General features: G+C 36.3%; 1 protein-coding gene and 1 pseudogene across 4 annotated transcripts in view; both read left to right on the top strand.

The window, feature by feature from the left end:
• REV3L (REV3 like, DNA directed polymerase zeta catalytic subunit) overlaps positions 1-18,157 on the top strand; it is a 153,052-nt gene extending 134,895 nt beyond the window's left edge. For 2 of the 4 annotated variants that reach the window (XM_033102882.1, XM_033102884.1), the window contains 7 exons: positions 614-723; positions 3,026-3,140; positions 6,626-6,763; positions 8,137-8,327; positions 8,984-9,230; positions 11,693-11,902; positions 17,028-18,157. In XM_033102882.1, coding sequence (XP_032958773.1) covers positions 614-723; positions 3,026-3,140; positions 6,626-6,763; positions 8,137-8,327; positions 8,984-9,230; positions 11,693-11,902; positions 17,028-17,168 — 1,152 coding nt within the window. In that variant the 3' untranslated portion in view covers positions 17,169-18,157. The remainder of the gene's footprint in view (positions 1-613; positions 724-3,025; positions 3,141-6,625; positions 6,764-8,136; positions 8,328-8,983; positions 9,231-11,692; positions 11,903-17,027) is intronic. The other 2 variants (XM_033102881.1, XM_033102883.1) reach the window with 1 other exon arrangement.
• On the top strand, positions 9,778-10,883 carry LOC117020418 (peptidyl-prolyl cis-trans isomerase FKBP3-like; annotated as a pseudogene).
• Positions 18,158-19,351: the final 1,194 nt, after the last annotated feature.

The following is a 19,351-nucleotide window of genomic DNA, read 5'->3' as shown; positions in this document are numbered from 1 at the left end:
ATCTTTTTGTTTTGTCATCTTTGCCACGATCATCGTTAAAACTCCCCACTCACCAATGAAAGAACCCTTGTTAGACATAGAGCTGCCTACTTGACTTAAATTGGACACTTGTAATATATTTTCCGTCATATAATTCTATACTTTTCTTTGTTTTTTAGTATAATTTAGTAAAAATTATGTATAACCAATCACTGAGATTTCAGGTCAGTATCACCTCTAATGATACTGAAAGAAATTATCAACATTCCAACAAAATTTTGAAAGATACACATACTTACGCATATATACAGAGTAATTTCCTGCCTAATTGGATACAAAGGCACTTGCCTAATTGGATGGTAGGCAAGTCCTTGTGGAAAGTGCAGTCCATTGTACTTACTGAGACGCTTACAGGCAGGTCTCTGTATTGATGGGTTCCCTTTAAATTCCTCACGTGTCTCATTTTCTTCCTGAGGACTTAGAATGATGACAGTGATAACTAGTTTTGGTTTTTTATGTTCTTTGTTTCGTTTTTAGAAGTATTCAGTAATTTAAATTAAGTGTTATATGTTAAAGTCTATTGACTTTACTCAGCTATGTTAAAACATTATTTCCAATGTGTTTGTACCAACAGGTTGGTGATAGTATTGTTCACAAAGCCAGAGAGACCTTGGAACGAGCTATTAAACTGGTGAATGATACCAAGAAATGGGGTGCAAGGGTTGTATATGGTGATACTGACAGGTAATAAACTTTCTATTTTACAGTTATCTTTTTGCATCTCTTTAGATACTCATTTCAATGTTTGAAATGGCTTCAGGGTGATCCGACCTAAAAACAGAGTTCTGCCTCTGTCCTTTCCAGTTCTTAGGATCTCATGATCAGAGTTAGCACAGGTCCTGACTTACCAGATGTGATCTTAGGAGAAAATGTACGTGTCCTGAGCCACAGACTGTGAGGATTCCCATGGCAACCCTCCAGGAGACATGTATATCGTGATCTGTAAAAAACTGTATACACAGGAGTCTAGTCTGTTTAAAGAAACAGTTTTTAATGGGAAGAATTCCTCGTATAGTTGAAGCTGTCAAATTTAAATATGCATCTTAAAATAATCAAACTGTTTTTTGAAAGACAGTTGCCAAAGTTGTGAGTAGTTTACTTTTTACTAGGTCCCAAAATCTGTTGTTAAAAATAATCTTTCAAAAGGAAAATTTTTTAAAAGTTGTTTTAAAAATCCTATTTTTTAAAAGTAAGGCTATGTTGGTGTAATATGTATCAGATGGGCCTAAAAAAACATATATTACCGTGTTTCCCCGAAAATAAGACCTAACCAGAAGATAAGCCCTAGCATGATTTTTCAGGATGACATCCCCTGAACATAAACCCTAATGTGTCTTTTGGAGCAAAAATTAATACAAGACCCGGTCTTATTTTTGGGGCAACACGGTATAAAAAGCTTCAAGGGGTTCAAAATACAGACTACCTTAGAGGTATAAATGACTATCTATTTTGCCTTAGTGAATGTTAAAATTAATTCAGATTAAGAGCATTTTTATTTTGTTTTGTTTTGCCTTAGTGAATGTTAAAATTAATTCAGATTAAGACCATTTTTATTTTAAAAACCTAAATAATAATGAATAAGTACTCCTTTTCTTAAGCTTTTCATATCAGAGTCTAAGACAAGTACTGTCTCCATTATTGGTAGAGAAAGAGCTTTTCCAAAGAAACCAAATGAGACTTGAAGTCCAATATAAAAAAAACTTAAGAAATATGAGATTGGTTTATGTAACTCTAAGACTAAAAAAAAAATCTTAAAGTCATGTTTTAAGATGTTGTCCATTGCCACTATTTAATGTCTTTCTACTAAAATTATAAGTGAAGATCAAATTTATAATCTCTCTTTGTTAAATATATTTATTAGTCATTGTTTCTGCTGGTCTCAGATTGTGGTACATAAAATGTAAAGTGCTATTATAAAGTTAACTGGTTTATATTAGGAAAACATGCCCAATACTTTTGTTTTATGAGTTATTTTTGAGTATTTTTTGTCTTGGAATATTTTGTCCATATTAGAAAGTCTTTTTCCTCTTGACCTGCACATATTGCTGGTGAGATTGTACATCAGAAATACCTTTTGGAAATTCAGTTTTACAGTATCTTTCAAAAAATATTTTTATTGTACATTAAAATATTTTAGTGTACACCATTTATCAAGAAATTTTACTTCAAGGAATTTATTCTGAAGTCACAATTAGAGGTGTGCCAAATTCTTATATGTAAAATGTAAGCACAAATATGTTAATAACCTAAATTTTCAATGATAGTTTGGTTAAATTATATCTGTACACTGAAATACAGTACAACTGTAAAAATAATGTGAAACAACTAAGTGATACGGAAAGCGTCCACACTGTACCACTAAATGAAAGGAGAAAGTTACCAAATAGTACAATCTGTGATCCCAAATGAGAAAAGGTTTACAGATATATACAAAAGGTTTGGTTTGTCTTTTTTCTGAATGGTAAGATTATATAGATGGCTGTTTTTCTCTGTGCCTTCTTGTATTTTCTAACTGTTCTTCAGTAAACATATATTACAAAACGTATGTGTGTCTTTTTTAAGTTGGGTAGTTCTGGAAGGAAATTTCCTCCCACATCACAAGTAAATTTTTCTTTCTTTATACTCACCTTTTGTCTTATTTTATGATTGACCAGTTGTGTTTCACACCAATCCGTAAATGTCTAGGAATGATTGAGGACCTGCTTGATAGCTATGATAACTGAGCTGATCTGTGTGTAACTAAACTAGAAATATTAGATGTCTTAAAGAGCTGTAACAAGATATAGCATGAGGACACAAGGAAAGTGATCACACTTTATCAAAAACAAGAAAGCTTAGATAGGAAGCAACTTAATAAAAAAGAGTAAGGGGCGGGGGAAGGTTTCTTTGGTATTAGACAGAGTGTTAGCCAGGAAAGTTACTCTTGATGAAAATTTTTTTCTTACAATGACTTCTTCATTACCCTACTCTATTTTTAATCCTCTAGTATGTTTGTGCTACTGAAAGGAGCTACTAAGGAACAGTCTTTTAAAATTGGTCAGGAAATTGCTGAAGCTGTAACTGCTACTAATCCAAAACCAGTGAAACTGAAATTTGAAAAGGTAAGAGAAATGTAATACTAATGATCCCATCTCAAATTCACATACCTTCTAGACATTTCTGATTTGTTCAACATATTTTCAGAATCAGTAACAGTACATGGGTCTAGTAAGTGTTATATTTAAAATGGATTCCCTTAGTGTTATGTAATTTTCTCAAATTTTTTTAGTAATGCCTTTATATAAAGAAATGAAAAGATTGTTCCAGTTAACTATTGCTATGTAACAGACTACCCCAAAGGTAGTGATGTAAAACAATCACCATTTTATTATGCTGACAGGTTTTTTGGGTCAGAAATTTAGAAAGGTTGGAGCAGGGGTGGCATGTCTCTGCTGCCTAATATCTAGGTCCTCAGCTGAGAAAACTTAGAGGGGGAGGTGACCCACCTGGCAGCTAAGGGCTGAAATCATCTGCAGCTTGCTCACTCTCCTGTCTGGGGGTTGATGCTAGCTGCTTTCTGGGACATCGGTTGGGGCTGTCAGCTGGAACACCTACACATAGTCTTTTCCTGGGACTACTTGTTCTTCCTCACAGCATGATGGTTGAGTTCTAGGAATGACTATCCCAAAGAGAAACAGGATATGGAGTTGGAAAAGGACAATGTGGGAATACGGAGTAGCAGGAAAGATGTCTGGAAAAATAAAGTTAAAACCAGATTGTAGAGTATCTTCAATTCCCAGGTAAAGTGTGTAAACTGTATTCAGGAAAGTTTATCAAACAAGAGCATGACTTGAGCAGAGCTCTTTGGGGCGGACTGGCCTCATAGTGATCTCGGAGATGGATTGGGAAGAGGAGAATCTCAAGGCAGGATGCCTTTTGTAACCGGTGTAGCCTGAACTAGTGAGATGAACTAATGAAAATAAAGGACAATTCAAGAGATACTGAGAAAGAAGGATGGGCAGGAGTTAGAGGTGGTTGGTTTAGGAGAGCTGGTATGAAAAGGATAAAGGAGGGAGAAAAGAATCAAAGATGACTCCCGAATGTTTATTGCATACCTACTCCAAAGCAAGAATTACGCTAGAAGAGATTCGGAGAGGACTTGGATATGTATCTGCCCTGAAGGGAGAGCATTCTAATTGGGGAAAGAGGAGAGAAAAATGAGTAAACAAAGTGATAATGAGTGCTGTCCTAGAAGTATGTGTGTGGTGCTGTGGACACTCAGCTCGTCTGGCAAAGTGAAGAGCTGCTATGCTTAGAAAATAACACCAGACAGGAAATTTTACCTGAACTAGGTCACACACCTCAACATAAAAAGTAAAAACTGCAAAACTTCTCAAAGAAAACAAACATTTGTTAAGGTTTGTGATGCTTATGTTCATGATGACTATTGGTCTGTGTTGGTTTTCTTTTTTCTTTTGACTTTGTATTGTCTTTGTCTGCTTTTGGGACCAAAAAAAAAGGCTGGCCTCATAAAATGAGGTGGAAGTGTTCCCTCTTCTATTTTCTGAAAGAAAACGTGTGTAAGATCAGTACAATTATTTCTTTCTTAAATGGTTGATAGAATTGACCAGTGAAGCCATCTGGTCCCCTGAAATTTTATGGGGCGGAGGGTTAATTACAAATTAAACATCTTTAATACATATTGAATTTTTCAAGTTTTCGTCTTGTGTCAGTTTTGATAACTTGTGGTTGTCAAGGAATTTGTCCATTTCTCCTGTTGTCAAATTCATTGGCATGAATTATTTATACTTTATTGTGATTTTGATATCTGTACATTTTTAGTGACATCCTTCTTTCCACTTTTGATATTAATAATTTTTCTCTTTTGATCTTTCTAGCTAGAGGTTTATTCACTTATTGAACCTTTTGAAGAACCATTTCATTAACTTCCTCTCATTATTTCCTTTTTTATATGTACTTTGGGTTTAGTTTGCTTTGCTTTTCCTGACTTCTTAATTAAGAAGCTTGAATCATTGATTTCAAACATTTTTTAATAAAGGGTTTAAAGATACAACATTCCCTCTAAATACTACTTTAGCTTCAAATTTTGATACTTTGTGTTTTCATTATTAATCATTTGCTTCAATAATGACCTAGACGTATTTAAAAATGTGTTAAGTTCCAAATATTTAAGGATATTCCAGAAATCTTTTTGTAACTACTCCTAATTTAATTTCATTATGGTCAAAGAATGACTTTAGTGCTTTTAAGTTTATTGAAATTTGTTATTTAGTCCAGCACATGGTATGTCTTAGTGAATGTTCCCATGTGACCTCGAAAAGCCATGTGTATTCTGGTTATTGGGTGGAATGCTCTATAAATGTCACTTAATTGATAATGTTGAAGCCTTCTATATTCTTACTGATTTTTTGTCAATTTTTAAGAGAGAGGTGCTAAAATCTCCAAGTATAATCATGGATATGCCTTTCTTTTCCTTTTAGGTATGTCAGTTTCTAACATTGTGAAGTTTTCTTATTAGGTGCATACACATTTAGGATTGTGTAACTTCTTGATGAATTGATACTTTTATCTTTGATAATATTCCTTGTCTTGAAATCTACTTTTCTGGCACAAATAATAGCTATAGCAGCATTGTTTTGATTAGCATTGCATGTGTACCTTTTTCCATTTTTTTATTTTTAACCTTTCAATGTCTTATATTTAAAGTGGATTTCTAGTAGATAGCTTAGAGTTGAACCTCACTTTTTGATCAGATCCAATCTAATAATTTCGGCCTTTAACTGTGATGTTTAGCTATTTATATTTAGTGTGATTATTGATAAAGCTTGGGGGCAGAGGAAAAGAACACAATTTGATAACACAAAAAAGGGAGAGAGCACATACCCAGTGATCTAGGAATTCCACTTTCAAGGAATTTTCCTATGGATTAATCCACTCAAGGTTGTTCACTGAAATACTTATTTGTTATCGTAAAAGATTGTAAACATCCTAAATGATCCACAGTTGGTAACTGGTTACATAAATTATGATACCCTCACATAATGGACTACTCTCTCCAGGATAAATTATTAAATGAAGTAAACAAAGTGCAGAGTGATGTATATGGTAAGCTAGGATTATGTGTTTAAGTACATGTGTTTGCATAGAATATCTCTGGGAGGATACACAGGAAATCAATAACAGAAGATGCCTCCAGGGAGGGGGAAATAGAGCTTGGGGGACCAGGACTTTTCATTGTATATTCTCTTACAACTTTTTAATTTTGTACATTGTGTAGGTGTTACTTAAAGTAATTCTTTAACTGTTTAAAAAGATATGAATGATGACTTTTGAGAGAGCAGTGTCAGTTGAGGAAGGAGCAAAATTGATAGTACAATAAAGGAGTGAGTAATAAAGAAGTAAAGACAGCTCACTTTGTATGCTTTCACTTCTAAGTTTTGTATCATGAATTTGTTGGGCCCTCAGCCACATTTAGAATTTTTCTATGATTGACATTTGGTTAAAGGGAGAAAAAGACATAAAAATAAGATATTCGTGGTAGGGAAAAAAATGGTTATTGAGAGGCATTTTGTTAATTTCATTCCAGGTATATTTGCCCTGTGTTTTACAAACAAAAAAGAGGTATGTGGGTTACATGTATGAAACACTGGATCAAAAGGACCCAGTATTTGATGCAAAAGGAATAGAAACAGTCAGAAGAGATTCCTGCCCTGCTGTTTCTAAGGTAAGTTTTACCTATCTTGTTTTCATCTTTAAGAAATAAGTGGCTAAAGAAGCTGGTGAAAATCCTTAAGTATACATCTAGGTGGAGGAGCTACAGCCTATATGACTCTCTATGATAGGAACTAAATGATCTTTGAGAATTTCATTTGTAATTAAACAACTTATGTGATTTTAATCCTTAGTTTCTAATTTCTTCCCTTTTATCACAATTGCTAAAAGCAACACATGAACTTGATAAGAATTTCCTGCCTATCATCTGGAGATGATATGATATGCTATCGTCTGACAACACCCAAAAGCTAGGGAGCCAGGTAAAGAAGAGAAACTAGAAACAGAGATATTTCATAAGCAATATAATCCATCCTAAATTAAATGAAAGTTTGTTTACTTGGGTTATCAAATATAAGTTAGGAAAATTTCCGAACAATGGTAGTACAAATGATCTAAATTTCTCAACCATAGTAATTTTAATGTGAGCTCAACCACAGTATTTTATATATTTAATTTTTCTTTACTTAGGCCTAGAGTCCTCCTATAACAAACCAAAACTAAATGGTATAAATAGGAAACACTACACACTTGAGTTTTATGAGATCTTTAAAAGCATAATAGATTATTATGTCAATATGTCAGTATATTATGTCATATATGTTACATGAATTTGAGATGTTATTTAATAGTAGTTTCTGGAAAAGATAACTATCCAGTGCATTCTTTCTCTTTCTCTGAGGGCAGAATGGTACCTAGGCTAAATTAGCAAACTTTTTGTGTAAATATGTATGGGTTCCAGTACTCAGAATAAGATACAGAAGTTTCACCTACAACTAACTTAAATTCAATCCACTCCATAATCCACTGTATGTCTGTCACTTCCTAATAGAAATATTTCTAGCACAGATAATTCTGTCACAGTTAGTATACTGACACTATAAAAAGACTGATTTTGATTTTACTGCTTGGTGATATTTAAACTTTTCTCCACCTGAATCAGCCCTTTCTGTAAGAGGGTAAATAAAAAACAAATCATGAAATCATGCCTGGTACTGTGCCTACAGTGCTTCTGCCTGTTTAAGAAAACTTAAATGTTTCATGTTGCTCATCACGTAGCAAATGTTTCATCTGCATGTCATTCTGATAACATTTTCTTCAAACTACATGATATTCTATTTTTAGAAATAGCAAGCTATATAAAGTCTCCAACATATTTTCCAATTTCTAATAATTTTTATTATCCAATCTTCATAAATAGCAGACTGTTTAGGTAGATCAGCAAGTTACCCAGTAGTTACATAATTGAAAATATAACAACAATGATGACAATGCTAGGGGATATTTTATCTTTATGAGCATATCCTTTTTTGTTTTTTTTTAAAGATACTTGAGCGTTCTCTAAAACTGCTATTTGAAACAAGAGACATAAGTTTAATTAAACAGTATGTTCAGCGACAATGTATGAAGCTTCTGGAAGGAAAGGCCAGCATACAAGATTTTATCTTTGCCAAGGAATACAGAGGAAGTTCCTCTTATAAACCTGGAGCTTGTGTGCCAGCCCTTGAACTTACAAGGTAACGATGCGTACAACTCTCAGTACCTAGCAAAGCTGGAGTCGGGGGTTCTGAACAGACGCCTGGCCCCAAGGCACAGACACTGCCCACGTGAAGCCTCCCTGCTGGTGCACGGAGGCTCCCCTGTACTTTGTGAGCTCTGAAGAGGAAAAAGGCACTTCTCTTCTGGGTGTTCTTTGGATAACTAAATTCAGTGCGGTTGTAATCTGGTACAGAGCTCGACTCATTTGTTTTTCTCACATCAGAATCACTAGGTGATCCTTAGCGTTGATCTACCCAAGGACTCAGACAGTGTCCTTCTGGTCCTTCTGGAATAAGATAATCAAACCAGCTAAACTTTCTTATGTTTCATTGTTAGATTTATGATTTTTAGTTCTCACTCTTAGGGGATAGAAAACACTTTTAGCTAGTTGATATCTGCCAACTCATACTGTTTTCCAGGTAGCAATGATTTACAGAGTAAGTTTTAAACACTTACAGCATATCCACTTGGTGCCAACTAAGTGAAGCATATATAGTTCTCAAAAAAGCTGTGACTAACTTGAAGATACCCCTTGTAGATTTCTCATGGTTTCATTATTGTTTCTCATTTAATTTTCTGGAAAGATGCCTTCCATGACAGTCTTTGAGTGTGTATTTTATTTGGATTTAAATAGGAAAATGCTCACTTATGACCGGCGCTCTGAGCCTCGAGTTGGGGAGCGAGTGCCTTATGTCATCATTTATGGGACACCCGGAGTACCACTTATCCAGCTGGTAAGGCGCCCTGTGGAAGTCCTGCAGGACCCGACACTGAGATTGAACGCCACGTACTATATCACCAAACAGATCCTTCCACCCCTGGCCAGAATTTTCTCACTTATTGGTATTGATGTCTTCAACTGGTATCACGAATTACCAAGGGTAAGCCTACTAAGTCGTACCTGTGACATGACTATAGAGAGAACTCACTTAAAATTTCCAGTATAACTAAATTTTTTATTTACGTGCTGTAAGAGGCAAAGCACATGCACTGGTATCCTCACCTGGCAAAGATGCCACACTCTTCTGGTTTCATAAAAGAAAGTTTTCTACAGACACCTTCCCAGCTTCTGTCAGATTGGCCAAATTAAAGAATATTAAAATAAATCCCACAACTACATCAATGGTAAACGCTTAACTACAAAATAACTCACAATAAAACAGCTAATAGAAAATAAATGGAGAGCAAAAATTCCTTCAAAACGGATGTTTAAGAAATGTATAGGATGTGGTTTCTAGACATAGTCCTGAAGAAACCAGACTAAGGAAATAATGTTAAAAAACTAGTATTATACTAAAGTAAACCATGCAATGTGGAATCTTAGCGATTTGTTTACTCATTAGAAGGAACGATCTGTGATTCTGTAATCTGGAATACATGACTCTAGGAGAGTGGTAGTTTTTATCTACCGTTTAGAATTAGATCTGCTCGGTCATTTGCTGTTATCTCAGACTAGGAAAGGCTGATGGTATTAAGCAAACTAATAAAAGTTGCTACTTAAGTTATTGTTACTTTCTCAGTAAGCACTTACGGCCTCAGGGAAAAGAACAAGAAAGCAAGCTGCAGGCAGCGGGGGAAGATGGCAGCTGCCGTTCCACAGCGGGCCTGGACCGTGGAGCAGCTGCGCAGCGAACAGCTACCCAAGAAGGACATTATCAAGTTTCTACAGGACCACGGTTCAGATTCGTTTCTTGCAGAACATAAGTTATTAGGAAACATTAAAAATGTGGCCAAGACAGCTAACAAGGACCATTTGGTTACAGCCTATAACCATCTTTTTGAAAGTAAGCGTTTCAAGGGTACTGAAAGTATAAGTAAAGTGTCCGAGCAGGTGAAAAATGTGAAGCTTAATGAAGATAAACCCAAATAAACCAAGTCTGAAGAGACTCTGGATGAGGGTCCACCAAAATATACAAAATCTGTTCTTAAAAAAGGGGATAAAACCAACTACCCCAAAAAGGGAGATGTTGTTCACTGCTGGTATATAGGAACACTACAGGATGGAACTGTTTTTGATACCAATATTCAAACGAGTTCAAAGAAGAAGAAAAATGCCAAGCCTTTAAGTTTTAAAGTTGGAATAGGCAAAGTTATCAGAGGATGGGATGAAGCACTCTTGACAATGAGTAAAGGAGAAAAGGCTCGACTAGAGATTGAACCAGAATGGGCTTATGGAAAGAAAGGACAGCCTGATGCCAAAATTCCACCAAATGCAAAACTCATTTTTAAAGTGGAATTAGTGGATATTGATTGAAATAGCAATGCTTCAGATTTAAAGACATCAGCAATGGCCTTGAAGAAGCTTATGTAAATAATTACACCTGGTTACTATTGTAAGGGAAAAGTCAACTGAAAAATTCAAGGAGTTAAGTTAGAACTTGTTTACTTGATCCCCCAATTTTTAAAAAATGTAATCCGTTATAAATCCCTGAAGTTTAAAATATTTTACTACAGCTGTGTAAAATACTGGTTAAGGAGAACTCATTTTCCTTTTACCTCATGTTGTAAACTAAAAGGCTCAATAAAAATTTACCCAGCACCTTGAAAAAAAAAAAAAAAAAGAAAAAAAAGAAAGCAAGCTGCAGTTGAAGCTGTTCCTCAGACGGCCCCTGCTGGCAGCATGGGTAGTGCTGGTTCCTGGCTCTATGCCAGAAAGCTGTGACTTTTCCATTTCATCACTAGCAAGAAGGTTAAACCACTGGCATTTGTAAGAAGCTGACCTAATGACTTTTATGCAAAATGATTTATAAGACACCAGGAGAATATGCCAAGGGAGAATAATAATAGGATAATGTTATTTCCATGTAAAGAGAATACCAGAAGATAGATCTCTGAAACCAGTATTAACTTCAAACGAAGAATAGGTGACATATATCCAATTACATTTAAAACACTCCAGGTTTACTTTTGCTTGAATTTTGTACCCTACTGCCTAACGAGTTATTTTTAACCCTCCACTTGCCTTGTTTCCATGGCTCAAATGCACAGCCTTAAACAGGATCCACTCTCAACCTGGATTTCTTCTCGTGTCCCCTCTGATCCCCAATGCTCTGGATGATCTCATACATGTATGTGTCTCAACCAGAAAACAGTAGCAGGAGACAGGTTTTTTTTCAAAAAGGAAGAAACCAATGTATCTGAGGATACTAAGATGTAAGCTCTGGGCAGGGAAGGACTTTGTGCATTTCTATAGCTCCATTCTCTAGAACAGTGCCTGACACACAGTAGCTGCTCAGTATGTGTTGAATGAATGAAATAATGTCTTAGTAAATCTGTAATAACCATGAGAATAGCTCTGCTCTGAAGCTGGCTCAGACTTATTTCTGAATTGATGTTTTTATAGATCCAGAGAGCCACCAGTTCCTCTCGGAGTGAAGCTGAAGGGCGGAAAGGCACTATTTCGCAGTATTTCACTACCTTGCACTGTCCTGTGTGTGACGACCTGACTCAGCACGGCGTCTGTAGTAAGTGTCGGAGCCAGCCTCAGCATGTTGCAGTCATTCTCAACCAGGAAATTCGAGAGATGGAACGGAAGCAGGAGCAACTTGGAAAGGTACGGCCTTGTTCAATACACCCACAATCCCAGGCAATCGAATTCTTCAGGGAAATGTTGTCAGCTCTGGCGGTGTACCCTGTTTCCCCGAAAATAAGACCTAGCTGGACCATCAGCTCTAATGCATCTTTTGGAGCAAAAATTAATATAAGACCTGGTCTTATATAAGACCCAGTATTCTATTGTATTATAATATAATAGAATATAATATAATATAAGACCGGTTCTTATATAGAATAGAGTAGAATACCAGGTCTTATATTAATTCTTGCTCTAAAAGACGCATTAGGGCTTATGTTTTTCAGGGGATGTCATCCTGAAAAATCATGCTAGGGCTTATTTTCCGGTTAGGTCTTATTTTCGGGGAAACATGGTATGAGATATGACATTGGTGTAAAAAGTGGAGTAAAGATTATGTCTTATAACTCACTTTTTGTTTTTATGGAATAGTATATGTTATGTTTATTAAAACCTAGAATTACAATATCTTAAAGTAGTATTAAAAAAGAAACGAAGAAAAGTACCAGTTGCTCTATCTACCATACCTGCTTACCAGTCTTGTAAAAATACGGTTCTCCTAGAGAATTTGGTAAGTTTGCAATTCTAAGAGACCAGATAGAAAATTAATAGTTAACATGATTGAGTCTTACTATATGACAGAGACTGTTCTAGACGCTCTTACAGATGAGTAAACCAACACAAAGGGGTTAAGTAATTTGCCCCATGTTACACTGCTATAAGTGGCTGAACTGAGATACCAACATTAAATGCACAGATGATTTTTCAAACGCAGGAGTTCTAGCAGAAATAAACAACAGAAATGTCTTGAAATAAGTTGGAAAATTAAATTTAAATTACCAGAGCACATTTTTAAAAAATAAAGTAGTATATTACTTAAAAGAGTGATTATATCATACTATCATATTTCAAGTTACATTTTTCATCTTTCAGACTGTACAGAGAACAGTTTTGGGATGGAGTTTGTTTTATTTTGTCTTGTTTTAAAAGAGCAATGTATATAAGGTTATTGAAATGTTTTAAAGCCAACCAAATAACTGAGAGGCTGTGTGATTTATTGGAAAATGAATCCTGCGGGTAGTAAGGACTTCAGGGGTCTAGTCTGCACTTGATAACAGGCCACGTCCCTTGGCCTCAGTTTCATCAGAATGCAGAGGTGACCCGGTGCTCTCTCGGGCGTCCCATCAGGCTCTGATGTTGCACAGCCTCACGTACCATCCCTCCCAGCGCCTCTGCTCACCCGGTGTGTGGAGCCCAGGCTCTGCCGCTGGTCCTCAAAGTAAAGGATCTTTGAGTCCACAGGACCTGTCCACAGCCTCTTAGTAGGAGAACTTAGCTGACACATAGGTGAACAGGGAGAGAACCATCTCTAGGAGATAGGCTTTTAAGAATTCAAATGATTATAGAAAGATGATTAAGGACTGGTGAGTATACACTGTTTCACCCACACTACTCTCGCTAGTACAGTTTGTAGTGGCAGAAAAGTCTTAAGTTTTAGAGAATATAGCCAGTCACCTAGAACACATTTAAACAGCGCTCAGTAAGGATGGTAGAATCTAAAAGGTATAAGTATTTTCATGCAACCCTAGAAGCCTAGCTTGTTGGAAGAAGTTGACTTTTCCCCCTCGTCTTCCATGTCCTAAATAGTTCTTAAATACTCTCCCTTTTCTCCTTCCCTTGTGTTACCATCCTAGAGCACTTCCTCTCCTCCCCTTACCTCTCTGGTAATAGTCACGCTCCTTAGATGCTTCCTAAGTTCTCCATTCTGGCCCCTACCTGCTACCTCACCGTTTCGTCCCTTCTCCCTGTCATACCCTGCCCTCCACCCACACGGCACTGCACTTTGTAGGTCTGTGAATGCACTCAGTCTCTCTCTCATGTCCTGGCCCGTCACACCCTGTTCCCTCTGCCTGGAATGTTTTCCTCTGCACCCACTGGTCATCATTGAGAGGAATCAGCTTAGACCCCCACACCAGGTGGAGCCTTCCCTGCAGGGGCTCCTGCCATAACCTCTCCTACTTTATGTGATTGGGTGAGTGTCCGTCTTCCCCATTAGACAGCAAGTGGGCCCCGTGAGGCAGCCCTGCCCTGCTCGCGGCTGAGGCGGCTTTGCCTGGCAGAGTCCAGCCTGTGCTGGTGGCCTGTAAATATGTACTGAAATGAATGAAAAACCCCCGCTGAATGCAGTTACAGCAGCACTGTGTCACTGGAGTGAGTAGCAACCAATTTTTAGGCACTTCGTACTAGTTTTGTGGTCCTAGTCGGTACAACTACTGAAGTCACTGGGCATTCCCAGCTTCTATTTTATAGGTTGCTGTCCCAATGGCAGCAATGAGCCCTCATAGAAAATTCCCTCGTTGGTTTCGATTACGAAGCACAGATGTGAGCAGGACCTCAGAGCTCCCCTGAAGTCGGAGGCTGAGAGCGGTCTTCCCAGACCTTTCTATCTTCTGCCCTCAGCAATATGCACTGCATAAGTCGGTGCCATCAATTTAACCAGAGCCCTCCTTCAATGTTAGGTCTTATTCGTACAAAAATGCAGCTTAAAAGAAGTGGTGCTGTTATAAATAAGGATGTTTCATCATCTTTCAAGAGATATTTTTAACTTCAAAGTTTTGTGTTTTAAGAATGAAAATGTGTGTCTCTTGTACACGAAACAATCTGTAGGAATTTTCATAAAGCAGAAATTACAGGAGATGTAACGAGAAATGGTGAGAAACATTAGTAATAGGAGATTTTGATACACCTCTCTCAGCCTAAGACCAACCACGTGATCAGAAATAAGAACAGTTATGGCAGATCTAAACATTGTAAGGTAGACCTTATAATTATATATCAAACTCTGTAAACCCAATATTACAGAATATACCTTCTTTTCAAGTGTTTATGGGATGTTAAAAATTTGACCGGGTCTTATTCTGTAAAGAAAACCTTAATAAATTTCAGAAAGTAGAAATATTACAAATATTTTATTATACAATTCTATAAAGATAGTAATAATTATAAGCTCAAAAAACAATGATCTTTCACTTGAAAATCTTAACACTGCCTATTAAACAAACATTACCTCTGAGATTGTAGACATGGCAGATCTCAGATTCATCACCTCAAACACTTTTAATAGTGGATGTGAAAGAATGAAAATAAATAGATCAAGCATCTGACTGAAAACTTTTGAAAAAATAAGAAAGCCAGCCAAAGGATAACGAAAAGAAAGAATCAATAAAGATTAAAGCAGATATTTTATTTTAAATGTCTGCCTCCTTATGAGCTAAAAACTAAGTGTCCAGGTTGTGGTGGTTAAATTTTTAAATGTAAGCAGAATTGAGCTATAGTGCTCAGGGTTTAAATCACCAGTAAAGGACCTTGAAACTAAACATTGAGTTAAATTTAGTGAGCCAAGTAATTCCATCCTGCCTTATCTGTCAGACGGCACAGAGAGTGCATAAATATTTATCAGTTTGTCCTGGCACCTGCAGTACAGAGAACTGTAATACAGAAATTCTATATTTGGGAATAGATTTGAGTCTCTTGGCAGAGATCTAATTAGTGAAAGGCATCACAGAAGAACAGCATACTTAGTCTGCAGAGCACTCTGAAGCACACGTTTCTCAGCAGTCTGCTTGTGGCAGTATCATAATATTGGCTCAGGAAAACATGCCCTGCCATTCGTTGGAAGATACTAGCGCAAATGAAAAAAATGTACCGCCCTGGGAGACGTCTTTAAAGCAGAAGCTCTTTGAAATGGGTCAGAGAAGAAACCAGAGCAGATTTGATTTCTCTTTGAAAACAATCTAGAGTAGTAGCTACTATTTGGTATTCCTTTTTTAAATCCCTTGGATACACTGTCCAAGTAAAAACATCTGCCTGTGTTTTCTTGCCCCTTGGGGTCCTCACTATTATCCTTTTTAATTTTTTGATGTTTCTCATGTTTTATAATCTTTTTTAAAATTGTTTGTGACTTAAGATTTTACCGTATTGTTGAAAACCTGATCATTGTGTAAGAAGTAATGCTTCTCTTCTTTAAAAGTTACTTTATAGTTTATTATTTTCCTTCAGATCAGATCTTACACATCAGAACCATCCGGGAGTCCTAAAAAGTACAAATTCTTAGGCTCTTGTGCCCAGATTCTGATTCATTGGTCTGGGATGAGGCTCAGGCTTTAGTACATTTTTAAGCTTATGGATAGCCAGGGTTGAGAACCCCTGGTCGAGACTACCACTTTCAAAATCACATTCTTTGATTTTTTTTTTTTTACTGACATTTTCTCTTCTGAAATAAAAAATGAATAACTATGATTGTCATATAAAAAGATAAATCTGAGCAACTGAAAAAAGTGTTTATAGCTCATTTAAGAGACAGTCTTTGAAAGGTAATTGGGTAGCTTATTATGTGGATCTTAATATAATAGGATTCTATTAGGGTGGTGCAAAAGTAATTGTGGTTTAAAAGGTTAATAGTTGCAAAAACTGCAATTACTTTTTTTTTTTTAAAGATTTTATTGGGGAAGGGGAACAGACTTTATTGGGGAACAGTGTGTACTTCCAGGACTTTTTTTTTTTTTCCCCCAAGTCAAGTTGTTGTCCTTTCAGTCTCAGTTGTAGAGGGCGCAGCTCAGCTCCAGGTCCAGTTGCCGGACCTGGAGGGACTCGAGGAATTGAACCGGCAACCTTGTGGTTGAGAGCACACTGGCCCATGTGAGAATCAAACTGGCAGCCTTTGGAGTTAGGAGCACGGAGCTCCAACCGCCTGAGCCACCGGGCTGGCCCCCACAATTACTTTTGCACCAACCTAATACTATAAATACTACAAATGAAAGTTGATCTCGACAATGAAATTAATCCTGATCTCGACAATGAAATTAATCCTTACGGAATTTTGTGCTCTGTTTTGTGGATATTTCTAATATCCTTTAGAAATGTCTCAACATAGGGTAGCCTAGGTCTTAAAGAGATGATAATTAATGAAACTTCTATAATGTATTATGTGTCATATGTCTACCAGTAATCTGCGGTGGGTTATAAAGGAGGGATTATAAAAGTTTGATGTTTACACATACACATAGAAATTTTCCTATTGTTTTATGTCTTCTTTTTCTACTTTCAGATATGCAAGAACTGTACAGGTTGCTTTGATCGTCATATTCCATGTGTTTCTCTGAACTGCCCAGTACTTTTCAAACTCTCCCGAGTAAATAGAGAATTATCCAAGGCACCATATCTCCGGCAATTACTAGACCAGTTTTAAATTTTCAATATCACAGAATTCCAGGTGCTATTTTTTTTTTCAGTGTTTACCACTAAACTGTCGTGCATGGTGCTTTTTCAACTTTCATCGAGTCAAGTATGTTCATTGTCTGTCTATTATCTGAAGACTATGAAGACTTTTATGCTAACTGAATTAAAAATTGTACTTGTTGATCTCTGAATAGCTCACTTCTTACAATGTACAAATTCCTCATTATTTCACCTTTTTAACATTGTTTTATAATGCCGGTGTTGAATTTGCTCCAGTATGTGTAACATCTTGTAAATCCATTTGAGTAGATCATATTTACTTACCTGTGGAAGGAGCACTGAAAACCTCTTTTAAAAAAACCATTCGTGTGTTTTCCTTGAACTGTCTGTATCAGGACGTGTTACTTAGAGATATCCATTCACTTTATAATTTTGACTGCGAAATATTTTGTAAATACACTTTTTTACTTTTCAAACAACTGAGTAAAATGTGCAATGAATTTTATACAAATGATTTTCAAGTTGTTTGGTATATTTCCTCTAGGTTTTGCTTGACTCAGAGTAGAGTTGTTATTCTGATCAAACTGTGCAAACAATAGTACCATGTGTAGCATTTTGAAACATTATTTTCTAAAACCGCTGTCTTGCTTTAGCTATTAATGGGGCATTGTGAGGAACTGTGCAAAGACATTTTTGTTACAAACCTGTGGGCCTGTTGCAATACTTTAAAAATAAAAAGTTTTATTCCATTTTTGCTTGTTTTGTATAGACATTTCTATTGCTTCTAAATATGCTTAAATATTTTCTTTCCTTATTTACTGTACAGTTAATCTTATTTGCCATCATGTTGAACACAAAATGTGTATTTAGAATATTTGTATAACTGTATAAAATGAAAAAGGAATTATGTGGTCAGTGCATTGTTTTCTAAACTGGAAATCATTTTGTTTTAAAAGTTAATAATGGAAACCATATTAAAATTGAATAAAATATGAAATATGGCAGTGTTATTTTATTTTGCTATAACTGGTATTATCTTCATCTGTTTTATAGGCCTATGTTGGTTACATATTACTCTATCCTTTTCTGAATTTTCATGAAGTAAATTCATCTCATCGTTATATCCTAACTGGTGTTACTGGTCTCTTACCTAAACTTTAGAACTAAAAAAATAAGGCAGCAAAAGTAGTTTAGGAAAAATTTAGCTCTCATTGTTTTCAGAGTTCTAAGAATTGAGTTGTTAGTAGATCTTCTGTGTTCATTCTCATTTAGATATAATTAATCTTGAAACCAGGACTTTCTAGTGGGAAATCGAAAAAACTTAAAATGCCAATTTAAAAAATACAATCAAAAAGATACAAGTCATGTCTCTGCACCTGTTTCTCCTAAGTCCTACAGACATATCCTAAATCCCCACTTCTGGGGAGCTTTATCTGTTTGGAAGACTGGAGCTAGTCCTCAAAATTAGGGTTTTCTTACCCTTGCAGGGGTGGCCATGGATGACGTTTTCTCCATCACTCTCCTAAGTTCTGAGCTACCAGGACTTCCACTTATTCTCATCATAGTAACTGGACACAGTTTTCTCAGCAGAATAACTATTCTTCTTTATAATTGGGCACAAATAAACTAACAAATGGTTATTGAACACAAGTGACCCAAACTAGCTCAGTTTTAGGCGCACAGCGTGTCTCTGCTTCCCTTTTCTGCAGGGAAGCGCCTTTGTCAGAACAGCCCTCGGAGGCTGGAAACCAACTGCCTGCAGTGAGCTTCATTTGCTTTTCCAGTGAGTGTCACTTGTGCGGGTACTGAAACTTGGACCTATTTTACCAAAACAATATTTTGTAAGTAGCTTTCAGTATACTTCCATAATTATTTTCCTCCCTTTTAAATTAGCTATTAATACAGTTTTGTCTTTTCACCAGAGCACAAAAATTAACAAACTCCATTTTCTGAATAATGCTGAAGAACAGTTTCATTAAACATTCCCTTTACCTTGTTAAAACATTTTCTCTCCTTCTGCCCACTTGCCATCAGCGCCTTTCCCTAGATCTGAAACATTAACAAAAGCTACTTACAATTCTACCTCTCCATCTCATCCCACAGAGATCCCAATAAACTGAGGAACAAATGCTGGCCATGTAATACTCAAATCTGTATGAAATTCAATGTTCTAATAGCATCTGTGGGAAAGGC

Source organism: Rhinolophus ferrumequinum, chromosome 3 (genome assembly GCF_004115265.2).
Source record: "Rhinolophus ferrumequinum isolate MPI-CBG mRhiFer1 chromosome 3, mRhiFer1_v1.p, whole genome shotgun sequence".
Taxonomy (NCBI): domain Eukaryota; kingdom Metazoa; phylum Chordata; class Mammalia; order Chiroptera; family Rhinolophidae; genus Rhinolophus; species Rhinolophus ferrumequinum.
This window is presented reverse-complemented; position numbering and strand designations above follow the sequence as displayed.